The sequence below is a fragment of the Plectropomus leopardus genome, chromosome 15 (assembly GCF_008729295.1).
Source record: "Plectropomus leopardus isolate mb chromosome 15, YSFRI_Pleo_2.0, whole genome shotgun sequence".
Taxonomy (NCBI): Eukaryota; Metazoa; Chordata; class Actinopteri; order Perciformes; family Serranidae; genus Plectropomus; species Plectropomus leopardus.
In genome coordinates this window covers 3,144,889-3,171,799 of record NC_056477.1, presented here as the reverse complement: position 1 = coordinate 3,171,799, position 26,911 = coordinate 3,144,889, and the positions used below count along the sequence as shown (strand labels likewise).

Genomic DNA, 26,911 nt, shown 5'->3' with positions numbered 1-26,911 from the left:
AAAAATAATAACCGTGTCGACACATGTAAAGTATGACTGCAAAGGCAACAATAATTTTACGCCCTTAATTGTACTTATTTCATTTCATTGACTTTTATTAAGATAGATAAGGGTTTATTGATCTCTAGAGGAGGAATTCAGGTGTTGCAACAGCAAAAAGATAGAAAAATAGAGATTTAAATAGAGAGTTAAAAAGGAAGTAAAAATAAAATAAGATGCATGAGATGTACAACTAGTATAAGAGTAGAATTAGTAATATGAACTATACAAGAGCAATTAAAGGCCTTGCAAATATTGTATTTGATTCCATATTGCTGCACAGTGAGGCCCAGTGATATTAAAAATAATCATTATTGCAGTTTTCCGCTGTTATTTTTCTTGTTTCTAATCTTGTAAACACTGAATTTCCCTTGTTTCCACATAATCCCAAGTGGCAGTGAGCTTGGGAGGTTTATTCTGAGTTCTTAGTCATGAAAACACCGTATGCCGATTAATTCATACTTGCACGTGCTCAATGTTTTAAGTTTACAACTGATAAAGTTACTTTAATAACAACAGCAATATAAGCCATTTTTGGAGCAGCCAATTTCGTGCATGACAAACCAGAGTGACGGAATGACAGCATAACGATAACATCAAAAGGACAAATAAAGGAGACCATGTTTTTCCTTGATAGTCATGGTCGAGATAAACTTTGAGTGGAACAGCTTTCAAGTGGTGACTTGATAAATGGTGCAATCTCAACAGGCCACATATTTTCATTTCATCAGGTCTAAATTAACAGCTGCAAACACTTAACCTGCAAACAAGTCTTTGATTTTCATAGTTATTCCTGTGTGATATAGCATGAGAAGCACTCAAAACACATTTGCATGCAGTAACGTGCTGCATGTAGGGTTCCCATGGTCATGGAAAACCTGGAGAAGTCTTGGAATTTCACAGTCACATTTTATAGGCCTGATAAAGTCATTAGATATAAAAATAGATTTTATATATATATATATATATATATATATATATATATATATATATATATATATATATATATATATATATATATATATATGTGTATATATGTATATATAAATTATAAATAAACTGGACCTCTTGTTTAAATGCTCTTGGCATTAAAATGGCATTAAAATACATCTTCTTAGATCTTCTAACTTACATTTTGTCGCCACTTTACGGCCTCAAAGTCGGAAAATTGACTTCACAACTCAGAAACTACAGCCTTCCAACATCACATGAATGCAGCATAAACCCCACCTATGTTGGGGATGACGATGGTAATGGTGCCATCCCCTCTTAGTGCAGCCAGGTTGGCAGATATAAATCAGTTTGACAGCCTTGCTCAGAGACTTGTTGGCTGTATTTTGACAGCAATTTTCACACCTTCAGTGACAACAACAAGCTTCCCTGAATAACATTTTGTAACTAAGGGCAAGGGTATGAATGCTATGCAAAACAGAATAAGTGTGGGTTTTTATCATGTTGAAAATAATAAAACTGACAAAGCTTTTAGTCTATTTGAAATCTACTTTTTTCTCATAAAATTTATTTTGGTTTGCAGTGATTTAACAGATAAACTGCAAAAAGACCATGAGTAAAAGAAAAAAAGGTCACAAATGTCATCATATTATAGGGAAAAATCTGGCACAAATTTAATACAAACCTACATTCTATTTCTTTACTAAATGTCCCTAAATACGATGTATTTTGAATAGAGGTCCTCTTACCAATTTGTTGTTGATCATTGTTCATTAAAATAAACTAACTACAGTAGAAATAAATTAACGCTAGTTTGCACATTAGAGTGTACAAGTAGTGAAAGATTGGCATTTTGATTGCAGTAGTCAGCTGCTGCTTTGGTATTTCTGTGACTGTAAGTAACCAGACTCACAATTAAGGACTTTATGTAAATGTGCTTGAGACACAGAGACACATCTTGACACTGCAGTCATCTTCTTTCCACGCAAAGTGAACTTTGCTCTATAAAAGATGAAGATTGTTTAAAGATGGCACCAAGAGGACAGCAATTCAAAAAATGGATGAGTCAACTTTGTGAAGCAGAAACTTTGTGATTAAAAGCTTGACAATTAGAGGCAAAAGAAAGAAGTTTTTTACATAACATTATTTTTATATATTATTTTTATCTATATTTATTTACTTTTAACAAATAACATAGCTTTTGTACAAACACAGTCTTTTAATTTACAAAAAATAAAAGCAAGCAGAAGCCAACATTCCCTTATCTTAAATATTGCTTAAATGCAAACACTGTACGAGAACTTATGCAGTTATATCAAGATTTAAATCAGCAAAACTGTTTTAACTGCATATCTGCTAGAAGAATAACTAAATAACGTGACTAGACATTTTATGCCCTTAAAAACTAATAATTGTGTTAAAAAATGTAGTTTTGAATTCCTTTTTTGTGTGAAATATTTTTAAGGTGGTACTGAAAAGAAATCAAAAACCAGAATGAGTCGAACTTGTGATGCAATGAGGAATAATGTCACTTTTATTGCTTGGTAACAAAATAGCAAAAAGTATATTAAATAAAACAGTTTTATAAGTTTGCCATAGTGGTAGTTTGGTTTATTTTCCTCCTTCTCAGCAGACCTTGAGCAGTGGGAAAGGACACTCAATATTGTATATCTTCCCTCCTCAATAATTTAAACCCATCAGTAGTAAGAACTGTGTGAAGGCATGTTTCCTACACACTCCCGCAAAAGCTCATTAGCTGGAACATATTAGGCTGTATTCATGTAACAAGTACTCCTCCGATGTGGCCAGGCTCTTATGACTCCTTGTATCCTGCTGGTATGATGACATTTCCTCTTTTGACACCAGCAGTGTAAGTATTTATACAGCAGTGAAAGCTCGGCGATGAAACCCCAAAGTAATTCCACTAATGACTGCGGTTCTGCTGACTGACCGGGGTTCAAGGGAGAGAGCTGGAACGGACACAAGAGTAGAGTGAGGTGAAAAAAAGCCCACAAAATGATGTAGGTGTTTGTGTTGAGGAGGAGATCATCTAAAGTTATGTGACATTAAATCAGACTTTATTCTGGGAATCTGGGGCACTTCAGTCAACATTTATGAAGATGAACACATCTCCATAAAAAAACATTAAAGTAGACTGAGAAAAGACGGGAGACCCAGACAAATTCTCTGTGGGTATAAGGATTTATTTTGGCTGTAACTGAAAAAAAAAAAAAAAATCATTAGACCTAAAAATTTGGATTGCCACTCGTGCATATTTTTTAATCATAAAAGAATCATATTAGCCTGATAGAGATAGTCTTTTTGTTTTGTTTCTCTTTGTTTGTTGTTGTTTCTTGTTGTTTCACAAGCAATGGAGTCTACTTTATCTTAACGAGGATATTATACAGGGGGGTTGAAGTGTCAAGGGTCTTGTGAATCGTACAATAGGCGGCCGATAAAGAAGGATGAAGAAACGTTTAGTTCCCAAATTTGGAAAAAACAAGAGTATAAGGTGCAGTGAAAAAGAAGCGGGAAGGTGAGCTTTAAACCAAGAGAAAAATGGGCCAAAATAAATTGGGGGAAAAGGGTGCAAAGGGAGGTGCATGCAGCACAGGAAGAATAAATTGAGAGAGATTGGTTAAGGGTTGGGGGGGGGGGGGGGGTGGGTGCCAGCCAGGGAGGAAGAAAGTGAAATTAAACAAGACTGGGAGGAAGGACAGATGGAGAAAGACGGCAGAGGGAATACAGCAGTGGAGAGAGGAGAGGCTAGGAGGAGAAAAAAGGGAGAATTTAGGGTGGAAAGAAGAGAAGGGGGAAGATAAAAGTGTCAGGCAAGCAGAGATGGAGGAGGAGGGGAGGGCGTTGGTAGAGGGAAGTTAGATGGCAAGATGAAAGAGGGGGGATTGTGGGTTGGGTGGTTAGATTGGAGCAGAAACAATAAAAAGCAGAAGAGAAGGGTAAAAAGAGAGCACAAGAAGCAGACACAGCGGTGACAGTTGCTGCTGAGAGTTGAGATCTGAGCGCAGTCTAACTGCAAAGCCTGTATTTAATGTACACATCCATTAACAAGACATCTCGGGCACATTGTCGCTTTATTTACACATTCTGAAATGAAGATGTGTATACTTACCATACCAACGAAAAGAAAGCAACTAATTATTAACTCTCAGACACATGGTGCAGTGGGTTTAAGTTACCTCACCATTACCAAAAAAAGACATAGGATGCGCTAATTAAGTTGTAATACACCCAACAAACATGATAGTGCCTCACCGCATTGCTCAGTCACATATTCATACACTCTTTAAAGTGACAGTGCCTATAGTTCGTGCACAAAGTCTTCAAATGCATAGGTTACATGCTTGCGTCAGTGTACTCCAAACCACTCAGTATAAAGTCGCAGTCTATACTTAGTGAAATGTACTGTTTCCCATTCATACAGCATGTAATTGATCACAGCCAGCTCTCACTGTCCCTCTCCCACTCCAGCTACACCGCCTCTAATAGAGGCTTTCTACTTCCATCACAAAACTCCTACCAACTGCGTCAGTTGTCATTACAGAGGATTGCCAGAGAAATAAGGGCATGGAAAAAACTGCTAAATATACACTGTGATCGTCAGGCAGGAAAAATAAACTATTGTGGTGGCATTAGATTCACCCAGGGAGGTCTTGTGTTTGGAAATTTAACTTGCGTCACCAGTTGTGGTGGAGCATTTTGACAGAGTAAGAATCTTCCTGAGACCTTGCCAAGATCATTTTGGTTGGTTAAGTTTTCACTGTAAAATGCATGCACAGATTTTGGTGATTTTGTAACTCAGTGACTAATGGTTTAACATTTAACTGTGTTTGATTTTTGAAAACAGTATTTTTGACAATTGCATGAAGTCTCAGAATATCTATAAAGCCTATCAAGTGATATTTTTCATCAAATCAGAAACGCTGAATGATAACTTAAGTCTATGCAGATAAAGTATAAGATTAATTGGTAAACAAAAAATGGATTTCAGATAGTTAAATATTGACTCCTATAAAATTTGGTATTCACCCGAGGGTAGCGCCTTATGACCTGCATCACAGTCAGTATGTTTACATGCACAGTTTAGTCGAGCTACGCTCATAGCTTGATTAGGCCATTTAGTTGGACATTAGTCCAACTAAATGGACTAATGTACATGTTCATATCTCACTTCACAAAGGGAACCTTTAAGGTTTAGTGACTTAGTGATTAGATGTTTATCGTGATATAAATCAATATCGACTGATATGAAAAAAATACTGTGATGAGACTTTAGTCGATATCGCCCAGCCCTACCTGAAAATGATTCTTGCAGTATGTCTATGTCTCATCTGTCCACTCAATCTCTCGCTCTGTGTCTGTCAGCCAGCGGGATATTGGCCTATCCTTGATCCAGCAGAGAGTCGGTGAAAGCACAGGCAGAGAACAGGTTCACCACTGATTAATGGGGCAACACTTAATAGGGCCTCACAGAGGTCAGGGAGAGAGTGAGAGTAGGAGAGCGCACAGACAGACGCAGACAAATAGTGAAGTCCTCGGAGCTTTCAACCAGAATACCAGATTTGCATTTTTTCAGGTCACTCAACCAAAAACAACAACCCATCCATCTCTCTCTGTTCCGCTCTTTAGCTCTTCATTAATTGAATAGAGTAGGTGACTATTTATGGTGTGTGTGTTTCTGTGTGGCTGTGGTTGTGATGCATCAACCCAAATATGGAAAGGAGATAAGAATATACTGCGTATAAACTTCAGGATTTATGGAGCTTGAATGGATTTGCTTCAGTACCTTTGATGAAACAAGTTTCTCACTTTTAGTTTTGTTTGCTGCTGCATTGGTGATTCTTGATAAATTATATGAGTTTTTTATATTTGAGACCATATGGGCTGTGCACCATGTTACATCAAGTAGGTGGCCAATCTAGGTCAAACTTTGTTTGGTCTCAACAAATGGGAGCACCTCAATAGCCAAAATCAAAACTGCAAGGTGCAGTGAACAGGTGTCAGGCTGAGCAAAGACACTTATATTTTCACAACTGTCACAGCAGACGTTGCAATGTATGAATACAGGAATGTCTGTAGTAACATCCTACATATTTGTGTATTTGGGGGCATTTAAAAATATATGGTTATTGTCTACTGGCGCTCTCCAGGGAGCTCTGTGACGCCAACGCCAGTGCCTGGCAAAGGCAGTGCACAGAGCTTCAGAGAGACGAGCAGGCAGGCGTACAGGTGTCAGATCTGTGCATAGCGCTGGGACAAAACACAAACACATCACTGACAGTATGATTATACTTCCAAAACATAAGTTTTGCTCTCTGACATGAGAAATACTATGAAAATACTATTTAAAAATAAGAAAATGGCTGAAATACACAAAGCTACCTTTACTGTAGCCCCACATAGAGAAAATGTCATGCAACACCACGATTTCCATGATTTAAAATATTTTTATTGCGAAGCATGTGTACAGCAACAATACAAACTTCTGTGGAGAGGATGTCACGCCTCATTTCAGACACGTCACAATAAAGAGCACACACATCAGGTAACTTAACTGTTATTGTGATTTCTACCACCATGAAAGCCAAGCAGTATACTGCAAAACATCATTTTATCTTCCTAAAAAATCTGTTTAAGTGTATGCAAAATTGTGTATATTTTCGCCTATTTACCTTGCAGACATAAAGACCTAACTAAAGCTGTTATATTCTTATTTGCTCTCTTTAAAGCCACCAGAAAAGTCTTGTGGTCCTAAAGAACATAGACCTTAATTATCCTGGAAAACCAATCAGCTCTTAAATCTTAAATAATGCTTCCACTGTTTCCATCTAGGTTTTAAATGTGTTTTTTTATTCTTTTGGTATGTTCCTCATGGCATTTAAGTGGCTGTTTTTTGTCTTTTTTCACTGAAAGTGATGACACAACGTAAACAACATAGAATATATATGATAAATATGCATCTCCAAATACACAGAGCCTACTGGTTTTGAGCATTAAACATGAATGCAGCAGGAGTAGTGGGACACTTGGGGTCCAATAGTGCCTCAATAAAGAGACTCTGCACCCTGTGGTGGTACTTAAGATTCAATCCCATGAGGACATGAACTATATAAACTTTTAATGCTTCCTTTCAAAAGGGCATGAAACATTTACCATGTCAGTGCTTCCATGGTACCAAACAACGGCAGCATCCTGATACTTGAGTATGTTATATTAGACAGCATTCGGGTATCATGAAACCAAGAGAGGCATGACATTTGACACAACATTGTGGTTGTGACAACATAACATACCTATATGCAGCATTTCATAAACAATAACAATGGTACAATATGGCAATAACAATCGTTTACTGTCCTCGTTATATGGCAGCTGATCTCATCCTCTTCACAGTGGGTAAGGAGCTCCCGAATCTCATAATTTTCCCAATTTGCAGACATTTTCGACTGCTGTTCTAGTTCGTTGAGTTAGCCGCTGCCTGCTTTTTACATCTCCTGCGGTGGGACCACGCACATAACACCTCGTCAAAACATCACACCCATCCTGCTCATTTTCTCATCCTGCTGGCTGCCCCCGTTGATACAGACACTGTTTCGGCACTGTTCCTACTTTTGCTGCCATCTTAAAGATGAGACACCCCCCAAACCCCCGCACCCACCCACTCTGCAATCGTACCTTTTACAGAAAACGGCAAGGCGGCACAACAGCCCAATAATCCAACTTGAACAGGCAGTGTAAAAGGGGCTTTGCAGTCCGTAGGTGTGACTGTGTGTAATAGTTACAATTATCATTCGAGCTCAAGCAATATATCTGCATTCACCATTGTCACAACACACCTGAAACATGGTTTCATAAACAATTTAATCATCAGTTTGATCTTTGATGGTCTACTGTATTGTTCAACAACAGAATGCATTACAGTCTTGTTTTTAACCAAGTTCTTTTCTTTTCTGAAGTCTCATATTTTTAGGAGGAGTAAAAGACGAACGACACATGAGGTACTTTTTTTTTTTTATAACAGCGTCATATTCTCATCCTTACATACTTTAAACCCAAGACAAACATTGCTCATCACATTGTTCATCATCATTTACCTCATCAGTATAGTTTTCACTTTTAGGCCAAAACATGCAGTGCTACCAAATCATTACTCGTCATAAATATGTTACACCACTTTGTAAAGAATTTTGTACAGCAAGTTTAAGGTCTCAATCCCTAATTTTCCTCACAAATCTGCCAAGGGCACTGGGAAAACCATTCTCTGAAGAGACACCTGAGTTTTTGTCCTTTTTAGAGTTTTTTCACCTCCAGTTTCTTCACTGGATCCTGGCCAACAGTTGAAGCAGGAATGAATGAGTAACGATGAGGATATGAAGCAGAACACTGCCTGTGTTCATCCAACCCTCCCCACATCGGTAAAAATTTGAAAACAGATGGCATAACTGTCTTGCTCTGTCTCCTGAGCTTTTTTCAGTAGGGAGAGAGAAAGAGAGACTACATTTCCTCACACATCATGTGATTATAGCCAATAACCAGAGTAAGGCATCACACCAATGAGGATGTTTACATGGGTCACTTGTTGGAGAATTCCATTAATTTAGCCGTTTCCATGCTACATAATGAAGTCACTAATGCCTGAAGACACACCCGGTACTTTATTTTTTTAATGTCAGAGATTCCCTCCAGTGTTCACCCTCAGAAACACATCAATGATGCTAATGTGGTATAGAATAGGGCTGCTGTCCAAACTTATTTTTCCTCTGAGATGGGAAGCAGATTTTTATTTATTTATAATTTTTTTTTTCAAAAGAGATTGCAGAACCAAAAAAAACCAAAAAAGAACCAATAAGGACTATTGATGTACATTTCAGAGAATGTATGATCTGATGTCAAAGTCATGGAAATGTATCGGTAAAAATGTACATGAACCCTGATTGTTGGTATGTGTGAACATGTAGCCACTGAGAGTGGAGTCAGTCTCTTAAGTGTTCTATCGATTCTCTTTTTAAACAGCTTTTCTCTCTCTATTTGCACCATGTTAAGCTGAGTGTATTTGGGGGGACTAAATGAAGTGGAGCTTTGCGTGCTGTTGTTGATACAGACTCTTGATGCCTTTGGGGGAATACAATCTAGCTGTGGCTTTCCCCTCTCTGCTACAGGGAGGTCAGAGTGGAGGTTGAGCCGCAGGGCAGTGCTTCTGGAAGTTGGGATGCTGTTCCTTGTTCAAGGACACTTAGGCTGATAACTTTGGGTCAAAGTGTAAAATTATTATCACGGGGTCGCTTGTAAGACCACAAGGCTGCACTACTCCCAGCTGAGTGTGGAGTCACTGCTGGAATTACTTTGTCCTATACTACTGCATATACAAACATGCTCTTGCCAATTACGCCCTCATGAAATGTAATAATTAGGTTCCACTGTAGTCCAAGCTGAACATGTAATTCCCACAGCTGTCTAGATAATGCTATGCATATAATTTTTCAATGGAGAATACCTTTAAATGAAACAATTTAAAGGTCTAGTGTAGGGTTAATGTTAGCTGGCATATGCCAGTTTCTTTTGCCGGTGTTGTGTACAACGGGCATGATCAGAGTGGCCAAATGGGCCTGTCTAGTGCCACTTTTAATTTCAGGTGAATATGCACTAATCTAAACAAGGTTATGAATATTTAATTCCATTTCTGCTGGTATATCCCCCTAAATCCTACACACTGAACCTTTTATATTCATAACACATTCTTTTCCTCTTAAAAATAAGGCCATTATGCTCCCCCCTCTGTCTACAAGCGGGTTTTGTATGAAAGCTCTTATCTCAAGAATGGTCAGAGTGACAGCTTTTTATGCTCAGGTTATTCAAGGAGATCTTCTGCTTAATGACGTTACTGTTGTGTAACGTCATGAAGACGTCATGTACACAGTTGTGTCAGCATTTTTGTGCGCAAATGGACAGGCTGTATTTTATCCATATTTCCTTTTTGATTAATTCAGGAGTCAGATCTTATGTATTTGTTTTTTTCTAATTCATCATTAATAAAACTGTAATAATAGGGAGTACTTGCCAAATGCTTGTCACATTAGAAGAGTTCCTCTTTCTGCTTCATGCTTTAAAAACATTAAAAAAAATGCAAAGTAGATGGTTCCAGTCTTCCTGCCAATTGTCTTGTTTTTCAAAGTAATTATATAGTCAAAGTCAATGGAATAATCTAAATTTAATTGCCACCTCTTAAGCAGAGTGCTCGTATTTCATCCTTGTGACACCGAGGCGGAGAATTGCATGGTAAAGTGGGTTCTTATCTGATGAGTTTGACATCTGTAGGCAGTGACCCAGCAGCGATACAGCAACCGATTTCATCAGCCATCCAGACTCGTGCACCATACTGGAGTTTTGGCAGGCTAGGACATGTAAACTGGCACAACGTGGAAACACGAGCGAATAAAGTGCTCCAGCTTTCACTCTTTGCACACAGTCGTTTTCTCATTTGTCCTCCTGCATTTTGGCCTTGCATTTTTCTCTCTCTCTTCATGTCTTTCTGTCCTTTAACATCTTTCAGGCATTCCTCCAACTCTCCATCCTCCGTTCTCCTTCTCATGATGCTGCAACTCTCCCAGCCAGACATGTCTGTCTGTTCAGCAGATGAGTTCTTAATGATTTATTGACGATGTTGTGGCTGTTCTTTAGAAGAGACCTCGCCTCTGTCCCAGAAAATCTTTATCTGAATTTTTAGCTTTCGTGATTCTGATGTCGGTGTGGCCCAGTGCACCGCGGAGTCGACCTATCATACACGCTGATATACTGTATAGGAGTTATTTCCCTACAGTACAGCTTGTAGTTGTTTCCCTTTTTGTTCTCTGTGTATAAAGATTAGTCTGTCATCAGTTATTCCAAGATAATGACTGTGGCTGTCAAAACAAGAATCTGCTCTCAGTTATTTCACTTTATTCTTAAATAAATAGCACATGCTTGGCTGCAAGTGTAGAGAGATGGGTATTGTTTGAAATTTTTTGTACTTGTTTTAGCTCATTGTATTGGCTGGTAATAGCTTATTGCAGATAAATGTGTTGAGCAATAAGTTAAATTTTGTTCTAAATTGGCTCGAGAAGAAGAAGCCGTGTACACAGCTCTGGTCTACTGGCAATTGAAGAGCAGTCTAAAGCCTATTTTCAATGCATTATTTTATCCGTATTTACAAAAATCCCGTTTACACAAGCTAATTTGTTGGAAAAGGAGCGTAAGATTAAATAATTAACATGATGTGAATGAAAGGTTCACAAAAATGCTAAGCGAGTACATCTCCTGTTGGATTTGTTGTAACTACAGAAACACTCACACTTGCACAGCGGAGTGTCTTCCGTCACAAACAATCTTAAGACAAGTGCAGTCGCCACATACAGAGTACACTTAACTAAACAAGTTTAGTCTGCTGTCATCAGGTTATTCATGGAATTAACATTAATTAGCAATAGCTGATGTGATCTTCCCCTGGCAACAATTGTGTTTTAAACCAAGGAAAGTGATCCTTGGCGCTGCTACCTTAATGTTTTGTACACTTCTCTTCGTTAATGATAGTTAACATGCAAAATCTTGAAACTGTGGTAAAGAGCAGCTGCGTTGCAACACTTACAGGCTGCACTGGTCACAGAAGTGTGAATTACATGACTCAGAGTGTATTTATATCAGTTCTTTGAAATTTGGCAAAAACCATCAACTTGCAGTGGCAGCACATCACTGCTGCTCACTATCCTCTCTGCATCTTTCTTTGTCTCCAGTCTTGATTCACGTTATCCCATGTCTCATTTACTTTCCCCACACGCTCCCTCTATCATCTCATCTCATCTGTCTCTTACACACACAAGCACGCACACACGCACATATTATCTTGTTTACTTTCTCCACACACTCCAATTACGGTTTATCGCTATCACTTATCACTACTCATTTGTATCTTTCCACTTCTTTCTTCCTCACTCTCTCACACACACACACACACACATCAGCTCCACTGTGTACTTTCTTTACTTTTTTTTTTTATCTTTATCAATCTCTACTTCCACACTTCTCTCTCCGTTACCTTCTGTCTTCCTTCCTCAGATTATTTTTAAAAACATACACTGAGTCACTGATGACTCTTTTTCGGTTTTTTAAAGTGGAGCATGTTTGCGGCATCCACCATGCCCACACCACTGCCCTATTGGTGAGCCACCCTCTCAGGTCAGCCTCAGCCCCATCGGCTTGTTGTGAGTCAGAATCGCTTCATTTTCAGGAGTAGCAAAATTGGTCCAGGGATTTGTTTAGTGATGCACCAATGTACACACAGATCACATTTCTAACAAAGGGTTTTATCAAGTTTGTATTTTGTTAAATTAATTTCAGATGTATTTTTGACACTTTTGTCCTTTTATTTTTTGGTGGACTGTTCCCCTGTGGTTTTAGTTACCCCTGAATCCCACTATTAGCCTTCCCAATTCCTCACTGGCTTCCCAACTTTGTAACAGTTGTGATGTCTGAATGATTTTCTTCTGTTTCTGCTGAATGCCTTAAGTGAAACCACAGTAGAGGCGTACTGAAAAGATGGTATATGTCATGAAGAGGTTAATTCATCAATGAAACGTTCTTCACTGATACATTGCAGTAGAGTGTAACATTGTAACTCAAAACGCAAATCTAATAATAACACTTAAGCAAGAGCAGACAAGTAACACGTGAAACGATCTGTGAAGTTTTATCTGTAAAGTGAAGGGTGCTATGAAAAATGTGTCAAGGTGAAAAATGTAAAGGTCCCAATTTAGATTTTTTGTGTAATCATTCTCCATTTACTCATACACCACCATGTCATTCAACTCATCACCTCTCAGACAGCAGACCAGGGAGAAAAATGTCAGACGCTTCACTTGATGAAAAATACCTGCAGGCGAGCTAGTTATCCTTGGCATGCCAGGGATATGAAAGGAGAAAAAAAAGAAGCATTTTGAAACGTTAAAGATTTTCTTTTACTTTCTTCCTGAAAGCCAAAGGCTTCCCTTCAAAACTGTTTTGACTAGGAACTGCAGAAAACATAACATATACTCATATTTGTTTCTTCGTTTAGCTTTAATGAAAGGCTTTTTTCCACGTGGTTGACAATAGAGCTTGTCACTGTCGTTGGAACCTTGCTTGAAAGTGAAAGCTGAAGCTTAATTGGGTGTTTCTGAGACACCCAGACAAGATATTTTGACTGGTAGCAGTTAAGCTTGTCAACTCTCCGAGCCCCTGTGGCAGGTAAATAACCCTAAATTGGAGCTAGTTTTTGCTCCCTGAAAATTATTCCAGCTGGTAAAATGGTAAAAGTGGAATTGAGCAACCACTAAGGCCGGCGCACGTGTCTGAATGTTTTTCTCCTGATGTCTACGTCAACTAAATGACCTGCCCCATTTTGTCCAAACCGTCCTGTCATTATGAAACATTTTGTGGTTGTTTTTAGCTCTTAGCCTCCTTCTAACCTCTCTACTCGTCAGCCTCTTACTAATCCTCTGGTACAGATGACTCAGACCACACTCAGTGCTTTAATACTTGGTTTGTTTGTGTGTCCTTATTGTGTGTGTCCTTGTGCGTATCCCTCCCTCCTGTGTGTTGGTAGGAAGAGGTGGAGGCAGAGAACAGAAGGAATACGCGGACCAAAATGACACCAAAGCTGACCCCACACCAAGAGGAGGTGACAACCTGATAAACACACACGCACAGACATTCAGACACATGCATAACCATAAAAATGTGCTCTAATTCATCTATATATGTATTGATTAGAGCTGTACCCGACTCAGAATTATGCCAGTCGATTTGGCTCTTCCCTACAAATATTCAATGACTGATTGTGTTTTCCATACACATTTTAAAGTTTAACAGGTGTCTGCAGGAGCCTCAGTGTGACTGCAGCATTAATGTCAGATAGGAAACAATGGGTCGTAATGTGAAAGAACGTATTTTGCCGACGCTGGATGTCAAACAAAAGCCTCCTCTGTGCTGCTGTGTATGCGCTGCAAGCATGTCCGCAGCCTCCAAAAATTAGCGTGAAAGTCCAAAACGCCCCTCATTCTTTTGAATGTGATATTTCAGGAACTCATTGAGCACATTTCTTCAAATTTGGCACAGACTTCAACTTTGACTCAAGGATGAACTGATTTTGATGGTCAAAAGTCAGTGTGACCTTGACTCAGTCTCATTTTTGTGAACACAATATCTTAAAAATGTCTTGTGGAAATGTCTTCAAATTAAAAAAAAAATAAAATGACAAAACAAACACATTTTTGGCCAAAACTCAAGAATTTATATGCTAATTATGACAGCATTTCACACATTTTTTTAAAAAGATATACTGATGAAGTGATGACATTTTATACCCAAAAAGTCAAAAGTCAACTTTATTGTGACGTCATAGTGTTGCAAAAAACACTTTTGCTCAACATCATAAATCAGGAACAGAAGTCTTTTCTTTTTTCAGTATGTTTGTACTGTATACCACATGCTGCTTTTTATAATGTACATGCTAGCAGAGTAATCACGGTTCACTATCATCTGTGATCAGGTCTCTTCCTCAGCGGGTCGCCATAACTCCCAGAGCAGCATCCACAGCAGAAAGGAGGGAACCCTGCAGAAAATCGGAGACTTCCTGCAGAGCTCCCCGACGCTGCTCGGCAGCAAAGGTTAGTGTGTCAGTGTGTGATGCCTCACTGTGGGAGACACTTAACTTTTATCTGGTTCTTCTCTCTGAAGATTTATGAGACTACAGAGTGAGTATCTTTTTATTCAAACTTAAAGAGCTTAAAAACGATGAAGCCGCAAAATGACACCACACCCCAGTGGAGGGTTTGAACAGTTTTTCATTAGCTGATGACAATCCTGAGCAGGCCAAAGTACGTGCATTTATCATTCAGTTCATTAAAATGTAGTAAAGATTAAAGACAGAAGATCAACCAAAGAAAAACTCATTAGATAAACTAAGTATAACCTGTCTCAGAAGCTACGGATAAACTGTATTTATTGGTTATAGTTTGTAGAACAATGTCCAAAAAAACAAGTTACGAGAAGAAAAAAAAAGAATAAATAAAAAACAAGATGAAAAAAATAGCTTAATAAACCATTGAATGTCTGGGATCAGTCACAAAAAAAAATTGAAATTTTTAATTTTAACTATTTTCACCTGATGGGGTTGTTTTTACCTTATTTTGCACATGGAGAAAATATATGCTATTTCCACAAGGTGCTCTGTCACAATGACATTGTGCACCTGATGTGGCTGCAAATGTGTGTGTGTGTGTGTGTGTGTGTGAGAGTGTTTGTTTTACATCTAAAAATTTAGTGGCATCATGACAAAGACCTGGTATTTAAAAAATAATTTAGAATATTTTTCAAAGCTTGATTTTGAAAAGCTCAATCTGTGCACAGAGCGATATGAGTGTAAAGCAGGTAGCAGGTCCTAAGGGGTTAATAACATGAGTGCCACCTACAAAGCAGACAAGACAGTATTTAGCGACAGATAATCACTGTTGTTTCTGGACTTGTTTCTTTTTGTTGACAATAAATATTTTCTTTAGAGGGTGCTAGTCAGGGGGAGAAACTTTTGAAGACCAGTAACACAAGTTAAAGTCTATTTTATAACCAACAGGCGACTATTAAAGCAAGTTTACTGCATTCTGCTCTTTTAATCTTGGTGAGCACACGATATGCTGCATTTTAAATGACCTGCAAATTATCTAAAGGCATCTTGGAAAAAATGTGAGCACTGCAGTAATCAAGCCTGTTAATGAAAAAAGTGTGCGTCAGTCTATCACTACGTGCCCTTTCCAGAAATCGCTTTACTGATGCAATATTACTGAGACTAAAAATCACTTTTGGTGATATTTAAAATGAGCTTCAATATTCAGACTGTGATCAAAAAGAACACCAAGGTTACTGGCTCAGGGCTTTTCACATCCACACACACAAACACACACCAAAGCATGCTTATATATACAATATATCCTCCCTACTGCTTTGTGATGCATTATATTATATTCACTCACCTCCAGTCATTTACTGATAGAGTCCAGGAGGCAAGCGCACAGCCCAGATGGGCTCTCAGAAATGTTTAAATCTCACACTTGAAAACCTGTGTGCAGAAAAACAAGGTAAGGACACACAAGGACAAAGCTCCGAGTCCCTGCCGGAGTTATTTGGCAAAGATAACACAGGTTTGACAAAGTAACCGGGCAAGGGCGGCGAGTTTTGGACACTAATGATGGCTTAGAGGAGGGAGTTAAGACAGGGAACATATTGGAATCAACCAGAGTCATCTCGGAGTTTTGTCCTCGGGGACCGGCAGTTTCACTCGGTCAATTAATTGTCGCCCCGGGGTTCCAACACAAGGGTACAGTCGTCAGCCACCATCTGATCCTCCCTCCATCTCCCTCTTTCTCTCTTTCCGCTGCTTGGAGTTCCCTCCTGTCCCTCAACATCTTTTATTTTCATTATTTTACTTCCTCCAACACCTCACTCTTTTCTTTCCTAATCTCGTCTCTCTTTCCATCGCTCATTCCTTCTCACCATCTTCCTCTGTCCTTTCCCTCCTCCATCCTTTCATCACTGATCTTTCTCCTTCCTCCATTCTCTCCTCCTTTTACATTGCACTCTTCCTTTGATTTCTTTTAACACCTGAACAGTAAATTACAAGCATAACAATGTGACAGATGCGAGAATCTTTTAAAGATATGCATGTCATTGATTAACCCTTTGAATGTGGTAAGAAGGCAATTAGCAACTAAAGGAGAGATAAAAAGCTAAAAATTTAGCAAGAAATTTGTAAAAAGTACAAGGAGATTACCTAAAAATAATTTTTAAAAAATGTTTTAAAATAACATTGAAAAAGGAAGTAAGAACACAGTAGAATTTGAAGAACTGCTCACAAATGTTTGTTTCAGGCAAGGTTGCAAAACAATTCTAAGACATGTAGATAAAACCGTTTAACAAGAAATAAATGCATACGCTACAAACTTGTCAAAATTGCAGTCCGATCGCACCTTAAATTTCAATGATATCTATCTATAGGATCTTCAATTTCGACACCCCAAAAGAGGCCCTCTTGATGTTTTGTGATCATATGCGGCAGTTTGGTCTATTGGCATGAGCTGCTATTTGGCAGCAGGTTTGATTGCAGATTGTCCAATGAGAAAGTAAAATTCAGAGGGGCTAGCATTTTGCTTTTTCACAAATGCCTGGGAAGTGCGTGTTTTAGTAAAGTAGGACTTAAAAAGCCCCCCCCATGTTAAAATCAAAATTATGGAAAAGTTTTGAAAATTCATTAGTAAAAAAAAATGTGGAAACGCTGTACAGTCATTATACTAATGCTGTGTTTCTGCTTTTAAAAATGATTTATTCGTAGTCAGATTAATACAGAAAGCACTTTTAATAACCTTTAAATGGTTCACCAACATAAAAATTAAGCAGTCAATTAAAGGAACTAAATCTGTCTAAAGTCTCTATTCAGCATGTTCTTGTCTCGGCCTCTTCAGCCAAGAAGATGATGAGTCTGGTGAGCGGTCGGGGTGATGCAGACTCAGCAGCCTCCTCTTCGTCGCTCAGTCTGAGAGCCAAGAAGAACAAAAGGAAACTCTACAGGCCTGAGATCTCCTCGCCCATGGACATGCCCTCGCATCCAGTAAGTGTCTTCTTACATGAGCTCATTACACAGACACATACAGTCCTGTTTGCACACAAACACACTCTTTATTTAACCAGGACAGAAAAATCCAACTGTCACAAATAAAGAAACACAAAATCCAGTTAAAAAATGATACAAAACACTGGTATATTACATAAACGGGCACAATTTCCTAAAACAACCAGAGAGGGTGCTGTTTTCTCAGTCCTGCTTTAAAGCTGACTTAAATCCACCTGGAGCTCAAACAATGTTAGGTCCCTCCGAACATTTCTCCAATCTGAGGAGAGATCTATAACTAAAACTTATTAGTCTGCACATATACAAAGATGGCCATCTAGCAGCAGCGTGCAATGTACGGAGATATATGTGATTTTATGATATGTTTCCTATTCTCTCTGACACATGAAAGTGTAAAGAATACCAAGCCCTATACAAATAAGCATCACCCAAACAGGTTTGATAAACTTTCTTTTTCTTTAAAACTATCCTTTATGGAAACAGATTTGTTGTTTGAGAAATCAGAACACTTACTGATTTACACTCAGGTTAAATTGGACTGCATTACAGGACAGTCTTAGCAGCAAAATGTGTCCATTTTTAAATCCGAAGGTGTCGCCTGTGATGAGGAATGAGAAACTAGAGAGCAGTAAAGTAACTAAAACTACAGCAGGAACAGCTTTCAGATAACAGCTTACAATAATACAGTTAAATCTGACCTCAGGGAGGCACCTAATGTAAAGTCTCCAGACTTTTTCAAAGAATTTCTTGAGCGCTTTGAACAGGAACAAAAAATGTATTTATGTAACACCTTTTAAAACGCAAATGACAAGTTGCATATTAATTACTCATTCTGTTACTTCCATAAAGAATCCATAAAGGTTTTGATGAAAAGTCATAGGTAACTGTGTTAAACAATTCAAAAAAACATAATAAAACAGCCATTTACACACTTCCACACTATTAATTCAGTATAATCTAAGTTTCATTTACCCAGTTATATGCTCAGGACTTCCCAAACAGATGGCCCTTTCCTGCGGGGAGAACGAAATTTAACTTATGCTCTTTTTCAAGCCAGACTCCATTGACATTTTACCTCACTGATCACAAGAGCTGCTGGATTACCACTGCCTCGAGCGGTCGTTTGTTTGCGTTATTGTGTGACTTTAGTGTTTTAAAGCGTCATTTCTGAATTACTGAAATCACAAAATACCTGAAACTGATGAAGCAGTTCCCCGTCCCTCTGTTTAAGGATAAGTGAGACTGGGATTGTCATGCATGAGTTGTGTTGGAGTGTGTAAACGGATGTGTTTGTATAGTTTTGGAATTGTTAAACTTGGACTTGAATTCAAGAATTTTTACTATTTTTGGATTCTTTGTTCACTGGAGGCATCTGAAAAAAGAAGTTTTCTTCAGTGTGACAGTGGGTGAGTAATTAGGGGTGATTTATGGGGTGAAGTATTCCTTCCACGCCGGTGGGTTGTTCTTAAGCAGCTTGCACATTCTTTAACAATTTATAAAACTTTTTGCAAAGTAGTAGGTTTTGCTTGTTTCGGTAATATCTGGGGCGGGGGACATACTTTTTTCATACGATGTCTCTACGCATCTGAAAAAGGTTATCCTCATTGTTTACGTTTTCAACTTTTAACCTCTTTCTTGTCAGTGCCATGCCATTTATCCCTGCAGCCTTGAGGGGATTCACTGACATCCCAAAGAAAACAAAAAGCAGCAAGCCTCTTCTCAGGCTGCGCCATGTTGAGTGCATCTCACATGTTAGATATTGATGTTGATATTTATGAATCTCAACAAAAACAAGTCGCTTTTTAACATTGTTCATGTAGATAACATCGGATCAGTGGGGAACCTTTTATTGTCATTTCACATAAGTGTGAGAAGATGATGTGCTCGTTCATGTAATAATAACTAACTCATGTAATTAATATGACTATGTTCTCCGCCTTTGGATAGGAGGTTAAAAAATGGGTCTATGCGTCTATGAGCTAAAACTTACACACACATTGTAAAATATTTGTTCTTTTCTTGTAGATCATCAGCAGAGAGCCAGAGGAGAAAGAAAGTGACCATCAGATCATTAAGAGGCGCCTTCGCTCCAGGATGGCTAAATAATTAACCCAATTACAGTACTGTACACCATCTTTTTCCTCTTCTTTTTTTAATTAACACTATCTTAAAATGAAGGGAGCATTTAGCTGCTTATACATGTATCCCCTATTACTATGTTACAATGGCTGAAAAGTTCCATAATATACCTTTTAAGTTATCCTATTTAATCTTAAAATCTATTTGAATAGTTAAATACTAAAGTAGAGCAAAATCACTAATATACAGCTGATAACATGACAGTTAAAGAATAGTTTAAGATTTTGGAAAGCACACTTATTCGCTCAGAGAAAAGCTCGTTATCACTCAAATCTGTGAGCTCAGTGTGAAATCACCTCCCAGCACCTCTAAAGCTCACTAACTTGCTTTTGTTAGTTTAATACAAACAGATGTGCGGTTTTAATGAATGCTGTTAAAAGTGGTATGAATAAGATAGATCATGTCATTTCACACTGTGTCGTACCTGGATACGACACAAACGAGCGTCAGCGACTAAATCAGTTTAATCACACGGTTTTCTATGGCTGTCCTAGCTGGCCGAGCGACACGGCACGCCGTTTTGAGCTGAACTTTCAACCAACATACGGTTTCTATTTAATTCTTGTTGCTTGTGTGCAGCTGATTTATGAGGCGGAAATGAGGAGTTATTCATACAATATCTACTTATTTCACTAAATAAGGTGTCAGCTGTCTGGAAGGAGATCATCAGGGAGCTGAGTGCTGAAAAAAAACTACCTTTTGTTGGCTATATTGTGTTTCATTTCCGCTAAATATCAAAATAAAAAACATGTTTTCTGTTAAAGAAAATATATAAATGTAGGGAACAAGTGCTCTTCCGTCTCTGAGCGCACAGCTGATAGATGTTTTGTTTAGGCTGAACCGTTCCTTATTAAGCAAAATGAGCGTTGCCAGAGAGCATCCGACCTAACGTGAGGAGGCATTATAGCTGGATGCTAACTTGGTGTATGAGCACTGAGTGACCATCACACATGTTCCCCAAAATGTTGAGCTATTCCTCAAAATACTGACAAACGATCAAATCTACTTCTGTCTAACAGAAAGTTTTTTTCTCTTTGAGTTATGCTATGTTGTCCACATTTATGATCAAATGACCGCATATATTCTATGAAACAGTAAGCACTCTCAGTTTTTATTTTATACACAAAAGATGCTGACTTTTTTTTTCTTAACCTTGATGTGCAATTTTTTCACTGAAATATCTGGGCTGGGCTGGAGTGTGGCAGTTTATTTTTACTTCATGTGAGTTGGATCCAACAGTTAAAATTTAGTCTCATTTTTCAAACTTTTGTTTTGCTGTTTATTATCAGCAGATGCAAATTACCTTTTTTCGCAAACTATCTTATTTTCTAAAAGTGATTTCAACAAAGCTGCTAAGGGGGTGTTAAAAGCATCAGTTATTGTTCTTAGCAACTTTTTTCTTCTATTTCCATAATGGTTGGGATATTTAAACGTTCAGTGCCTCCGAGTATTCTCTGTATTCAGCTGTAAAACATCCACTACACATTCACTAAACTCCTACTGCACTTTATCTTTTGCCTTGAACAAACTTAAGAACAAAATGTGATCGTACACTAAAGCTCGATAAGGCAGGCCAAAATGATCAATGGTTCGACTGTGTACTTGTTGGTGAAACACCTTCATGCAGACTTCTTGTGACAGTTGAAGGTTTGTTCTCTGACTGATAAACGAGTGACCTCGATGTCGAGCTCCTGAGATCATTATTCTGTTGTAGATGAAAGATTGCTTATTGTTTTTTTCTTTGTACAGTAAAATTTTAAAACTGCTTAAGAAGAGCAATAAGTGTTGATGTTTTGTTTTTTGTTTTTCTGAAATTTTGCACCTTTCTATATTTCACTCATTTATGAAAAGCATCAAAAGCATCAGTTTCTGTCATATCATCATGTTTTCTTCTCTTTTTGCATACTTTTGTTCAATAGGTCTTATTAGTCATTTGACAATTAAAAATACAAACATTTGCTTCTCATATATAGAGATCTGCTGTTTTTCCTTAATTCATATTTTCAGACCAAATATCTTTAAGGTTTTTAATGCTGATCATAGAAAAGTTGCACCTCAAGTGAGCTGAACAATATGAAACAATGGATAAGATCAAGTTTGGCTTTATATAAAACATTCCAACACAGTTTAAAACTACTTTTTACAGAAGTTTCATTTAGCTGCTATTTTTTTAAAAGTATAATCATGAAATACCTATTGCACAGATATTGCTGTTGAACAGAAACGTCCTGTGACCCTGAAAATACCACTTATATTTGTTTACTTTTTCAACATTTGAGAGTGCCAAAATTGGAAAATGGTTTTTGGTTGCTATACATGCTCAACACCCGAAGTTGCATTTTTGATATTTAAATATTATATATTAGTGCATATTTTGTGTCTTAAAGTAGGCCAGTCCTTGCTCTACACAAAACTTAGCAACCTTCATAGTTCAAATAACTCGTTAGGAAATATGTTGTTGTTTGTTATTTGTTATTCAGAAATCTGTTCGATCAGTATGTTTTTGTTTATTTTGTCATATCTTTTTTTTTAATGACACTTTTAATACTTATATCAGTCATTATGTACAGTGGTCTTAAGGGTCAAAATACTTTAACATTAAAAAAAAAACACTATAGCATGATGTTACATTAAGTGTTGAAGTGCTTCCTCAGAAGAATAAATCATTTGAAGATACCCCAAAAAATGACATCACAGTGAGCAAAAATATCATATCATATCATATCATCATGATAAATTAAAAAAAAACCTGAAACAACTTGACTTGTACTCTTTAAATCAGAAGCCGCTCACTTAACTGAAAAAATCCCTAAACTGCAGATCAAAACAAGTATCGAAGAATAGGCCTAAGACTGTTCCAGCTCATGCAAGCAAAGCTCTAATTCTCGTCGTTTTGTGAATTAGTATTTTGTGCTGCTGTCACCTCACACAACCCTCCCTCGCCGCGCAGCTGCTTTTAGTGTGGGCTGTAATTCTCAGACGAGCACTCTTTCACAGTAAGCAAATTATCTGTATTACTGTCTGAACTGGTGCCCTCTTTACTTTCCAGGAACACTGTTTGAGTTATTACGTGTGCCGTCCGGACAGCGAGGATGTGACCTCACACACTCCTCACTGGTTAATTAAGAAGCTGCTTTAAGTTTGTGTGCTTTGGTAGCAGCTGGATGTCCTACGCGTATATGTATTCGGCGCTAAATGCCGTTCATCTAGCGGGGGGGGCTGTGAAATGAGGGAGTGAAACAATAGGAGGTGTTGCTCGCACACACGCACACACACGTCTGTACGTGTCGCTGATGTCAGAGATGTTCAGTCCATTCGTCCAAACACTGACAGTGTTACTAACTCATGCTGTTCCACCCAGCAGTGAGGTGGCGAGTGGGTGGGGGGGCGCAGATTATCTGTGGATGTGTTTTTTGTGTGTTTTGAAGGCGAGAGTGGAGTGATTTTAAAAAAGTTTCAGGTCCAATATTGAGTCCTTTTTCTTTCATGCAGTCTTATTCCTTTACATTTTTGGGGGGTTTTGAGTCCTCTGTATATCTTCAGTTCGGCTCCTCTCATTTAAGTGACGTCTTCCTTTAATTTTTCAGTCAAAATAATGCTTATATTCATTTCACCAAACAGTAAACGTAATGGGAAGTCTCTTTTAATCTTCTTTTTTGGAAACAATGTGCACTGCTGGCTGTTTTCTCGTGACAAAAATGTCAGCACTTTCTCAAACATGATAAAAAATTCTGTGTCAACATACACTAATGGAGCTTTATTTAAAGAAATCTCCTAAAACAAGCCTCATTTCTGCAAATATGCTGAGTGTGTGCAGACACAAGCAGCTTTAAGCTGTAAAGGTGCAATAACATGCAACAATTCAACATTAAAGTACCGTAAACACTTTTTATTCCATAGTGTAGATTTCACGTTGGCAGTGTGTGATCACACATATAGCCGTTTTCAGAGACAGAAATAGCTGCAGCACTGATGACTCACCTAAAAGTAAAACACCACAGACATCAATCTTTCACACACACTGAAAATCAGTGTGTGGAATTTGGGTTTTGAAACACAGGAAAACACGCCAAAATAGCTCACTAAAAGGTGAGAAGAAAAATTAACTTTAAAAAGAGAAGATTTTGAAATGCACACACAAAAAAGGGAACAAATGTCCGCAAAACAAATTATACTTATTATTATAATTATATATTCATTTCACTATTTACTTTAGCTTTTTTTCAGGTAATTTCTTTGTTTTTTATATTTCTGTTTGTTTTTTTAATGTACTAATTTTTAGGAAATGTTCTTGTAACTATTACCAATTTCATGTTTTTGGGGGGTCATTTCTTTTAAAGTTGCTCAATAAGAGAAAAATAAACATACAGTATGAGTATTAAAGGAAAAATGTATTTTTATACAACTTTGACCCTGAAAACATTTTGTTTTTACCTTTGTTCCATAATTTTAAGTAGTAGAAAATTAGCAGAGCTTCTCTTGACTCATTCGTGGCCGACGGCATTCAGCCTCAGGATACTTGGTGGCGACGGACCCGTTGGCCCTTCTTGGAATCAATCCGGTGACCTTCTGGTGAAGGGACGCCCTCTCACACTAATCATAATTATAATGGAGGCATTAAGCCGCCACTGTGAGACAGAAACACTTAAAAGCTAAAATAATTACCGCAGTGGAATAAGCTGGCATTTATAATTCCCCTAATTTCATAGTTGCTTAGCAATCAGCACATACAAAGGACGGCAACACAATGCTGAGCGGCAGAGAAGGTGACTTGTTTTCAAATCCTCCTCTCTCATTGAGCAGCGCCGCTGAAATTTCACTATTTGACTGAAACCTCTGTAATGAAAGTTTATTCAGACGGCACCCTGAAGCTTCGCTGGAATTGAGTGCTCACCTGGGAAAATGAGCACGCTGTGAAAATATGGCGAGGGCCTCCGTGAAGACGTTTTCCTGTGGGGAAATGTTTTGTTCCCCGCAGCACTTTTGTACCTTTGTGACTGGTATAATGTTTGGATTCCTCCAGGGTTCGGTATCGGCTGCAGAGAGCTGATGGCGAACGCCTCGAGCCGCTGAATGTAGGAGGGGTAATCTATTCAGAGCGGCCTAAATTAGGGCTCTGTGTGTGTGTGTGTGTGTGTGTGTGTGTGTGTATTTCCGTCTTAGTGAGGACCAATTTGAGTTTCAGACCTTGAGAGTGAGTCACCTGATAATCAGACTGAATCACTATTTTCTTCGCTTCATTCATTCAGCCTGATGTGTTCCTGGTAGCTGATTTATTTTTGGGGGGAGGGGGAGTCATTTTTGTTTTGTTTTTCCTCTAACAAATCATATTGAGTGATGTATCCGTCCTGCCATAATCATTTTTGTTTGACATTGAAGCTGCTGTCGCTGTTGCTCGGAGCAGTTAACCTAATGGGGTTTTTTTTTGTGTTTGCATTGATCAACCAAATCTTCTGTGACCTCACGCACACTTGGCTCCATTTTTGTGGCCTTTTTTCCGTCTCAATTTTTCCCATGCAGCCGAGTATTAAGGAGAAATGTTGGTATTGTACATTTCTGCAAACCAGGGATACATTACATTTTTGTATGTGTCTCATCAGTGTTTCTGAAGTAACTTAGGGGACATTTACATGGCAATAATTCTTCGATGAAACTTTAAACTTTTGTTGCGGTTTGACCTTTCATCCACACGATAGCGCCGTTTTTCAGTGTAATCATTTGAAAACGCCACCCCGTCTGCCACAGCGCAAACTGTCGATGCACGGATCTTGTGAGAAGAGTGACATCATGGCCACACTTCACGCGTTTTCTTCTATGGTGTGATACACCACCAACTACTGGCGTGGCATGCATAATACCGCGTTTTCATTTGTTTTTGCGGATCCGTGTACACAAGGATTGTTTTCACAATGTTTTCATATGAACGCCATTCTCGTCTAAATGTGGCCTGAGCTGACATAGCCTAGTCATCATGAGGTGGAGAGGCTGCTGGACTTCTAATTGCACTGGCTGATAGGGAAAAAAGCAAAAACGCGAATGGCCCCACGTAGTGTTTGGTTGGGCATGACATGGTGGGGCGGTGCAACATGGCGAACTCCAAAGACAAGCACCACGACCCCTGGAAGTGCATCAGGCTCTGATGCAAATTTTACATAGCGACCAAAAGTGGAATTACATATTTCCAATCGGTCACGTGATGCCCATGCTCCCAGGAAGACTTTATTAATTGGGAAGAAGATGTCTCTAAATCGGTGGATATTTTTTTATGAGCATCAAAACCCCAAAACGACTCATTTCACGTTATAGATTTAGGCCATCCAGTTTGCTAACATTTAGAAAATCTAAAAGAGCAGCATTTATTTAGACCGCCATTCAAGCTGGCAAAGCGCTAAACCGGAAGTCAGTGATTCCGCTGCGGGAAGTTACCGCTCGGGCACACTCGGCTGTCGCAAGTCTCTAGTGCGCGTGCCCCGTGGGCCCGTAGATCCGGGTATTCATCCCGGAAGAAGGACTTTTCGCTTTGTGCACCAATGAGCAGATCTCATACAGGAATGAACGGGGCACCACCTCCATGGCTGTATCCAGACTTTCGTAATACATCCATAACGAGGACCCACTCCTTATGTAGATATAAACAGCTCATTCTAAGGTAACCGTTTTTCACGTCTTAAAACACAAAAAAAACAAAGTTATTATATCTTCCTTTTCTGCCAAGAAGTAGCTATTATGTAAATCAAAATCCTCGTAAGTATGGAAGACCAAAGTGTGTGTGTTTATGTCTACTTGGCTGTGTGTGTGTGCCTCTCTGTCCTTTGCTCTGATTTCATGCATATATACACACCCAACACACACAATCACACACACACACCCAAAATTCCAATCTGAGCTTTTTGCACCTCAGTAAATGGGCCACATTTGCATCTTTATAATATTCCCTTTTAGCTGCCTCAGCACAGGGAGCTCTGCGGTTGGCTGTCATGTATTTGTGCTCTGCTTACCGCTCACTGTTGGATTAATTCTTAAACAGCCTCCGGAAACATCCTCACAGCTCTCATTCATTCCCACTAGCCATTCTTT

General features: G+C 38.5%; 1 protein-coding gene across 2 annotated transcripts in view; it reads left to right on the top strand.

Annotated features, from left to right (window-relative positions):
* kif20ba (kinesin family member 20Ba) overlaps nt 1–21,596 on the top strand; it is a 55,892-nt gene extending 34,296 nt beyond the window's left edge. The window contains exons 31-35 of one of the 2 annotated variants that reach the window (XM_042502713.1): nt 7,965–8,006; nt 13,622–13,696; nt 14,567–14,684; nt 17,529–17,674; nt 19,721–21,596. In XM_042502713.1, coding sequence (XP_042358647.1) covers nt 7,965–8,006; nt 13,622–13,696; nt 14,567–14,684; nt 17,529–17,674; nt 19,721–19,801 — 462 coding nt within the window. In that variant the 3' untranslated portion in view covers nt 19,802–21,596. The remainder of the gene's footprint in view (nt 1–7,964; nt 8,007–13,621; nt 13,697–14,566; nt 14,685–17,528; nt 17,675–19,720) is intronic. The other variant, XM_042502714.1, reaches the window with a different exon arrangement.
* Nucleotides 21,597–26,911: the final 5,315 nt, after the last annotated feature.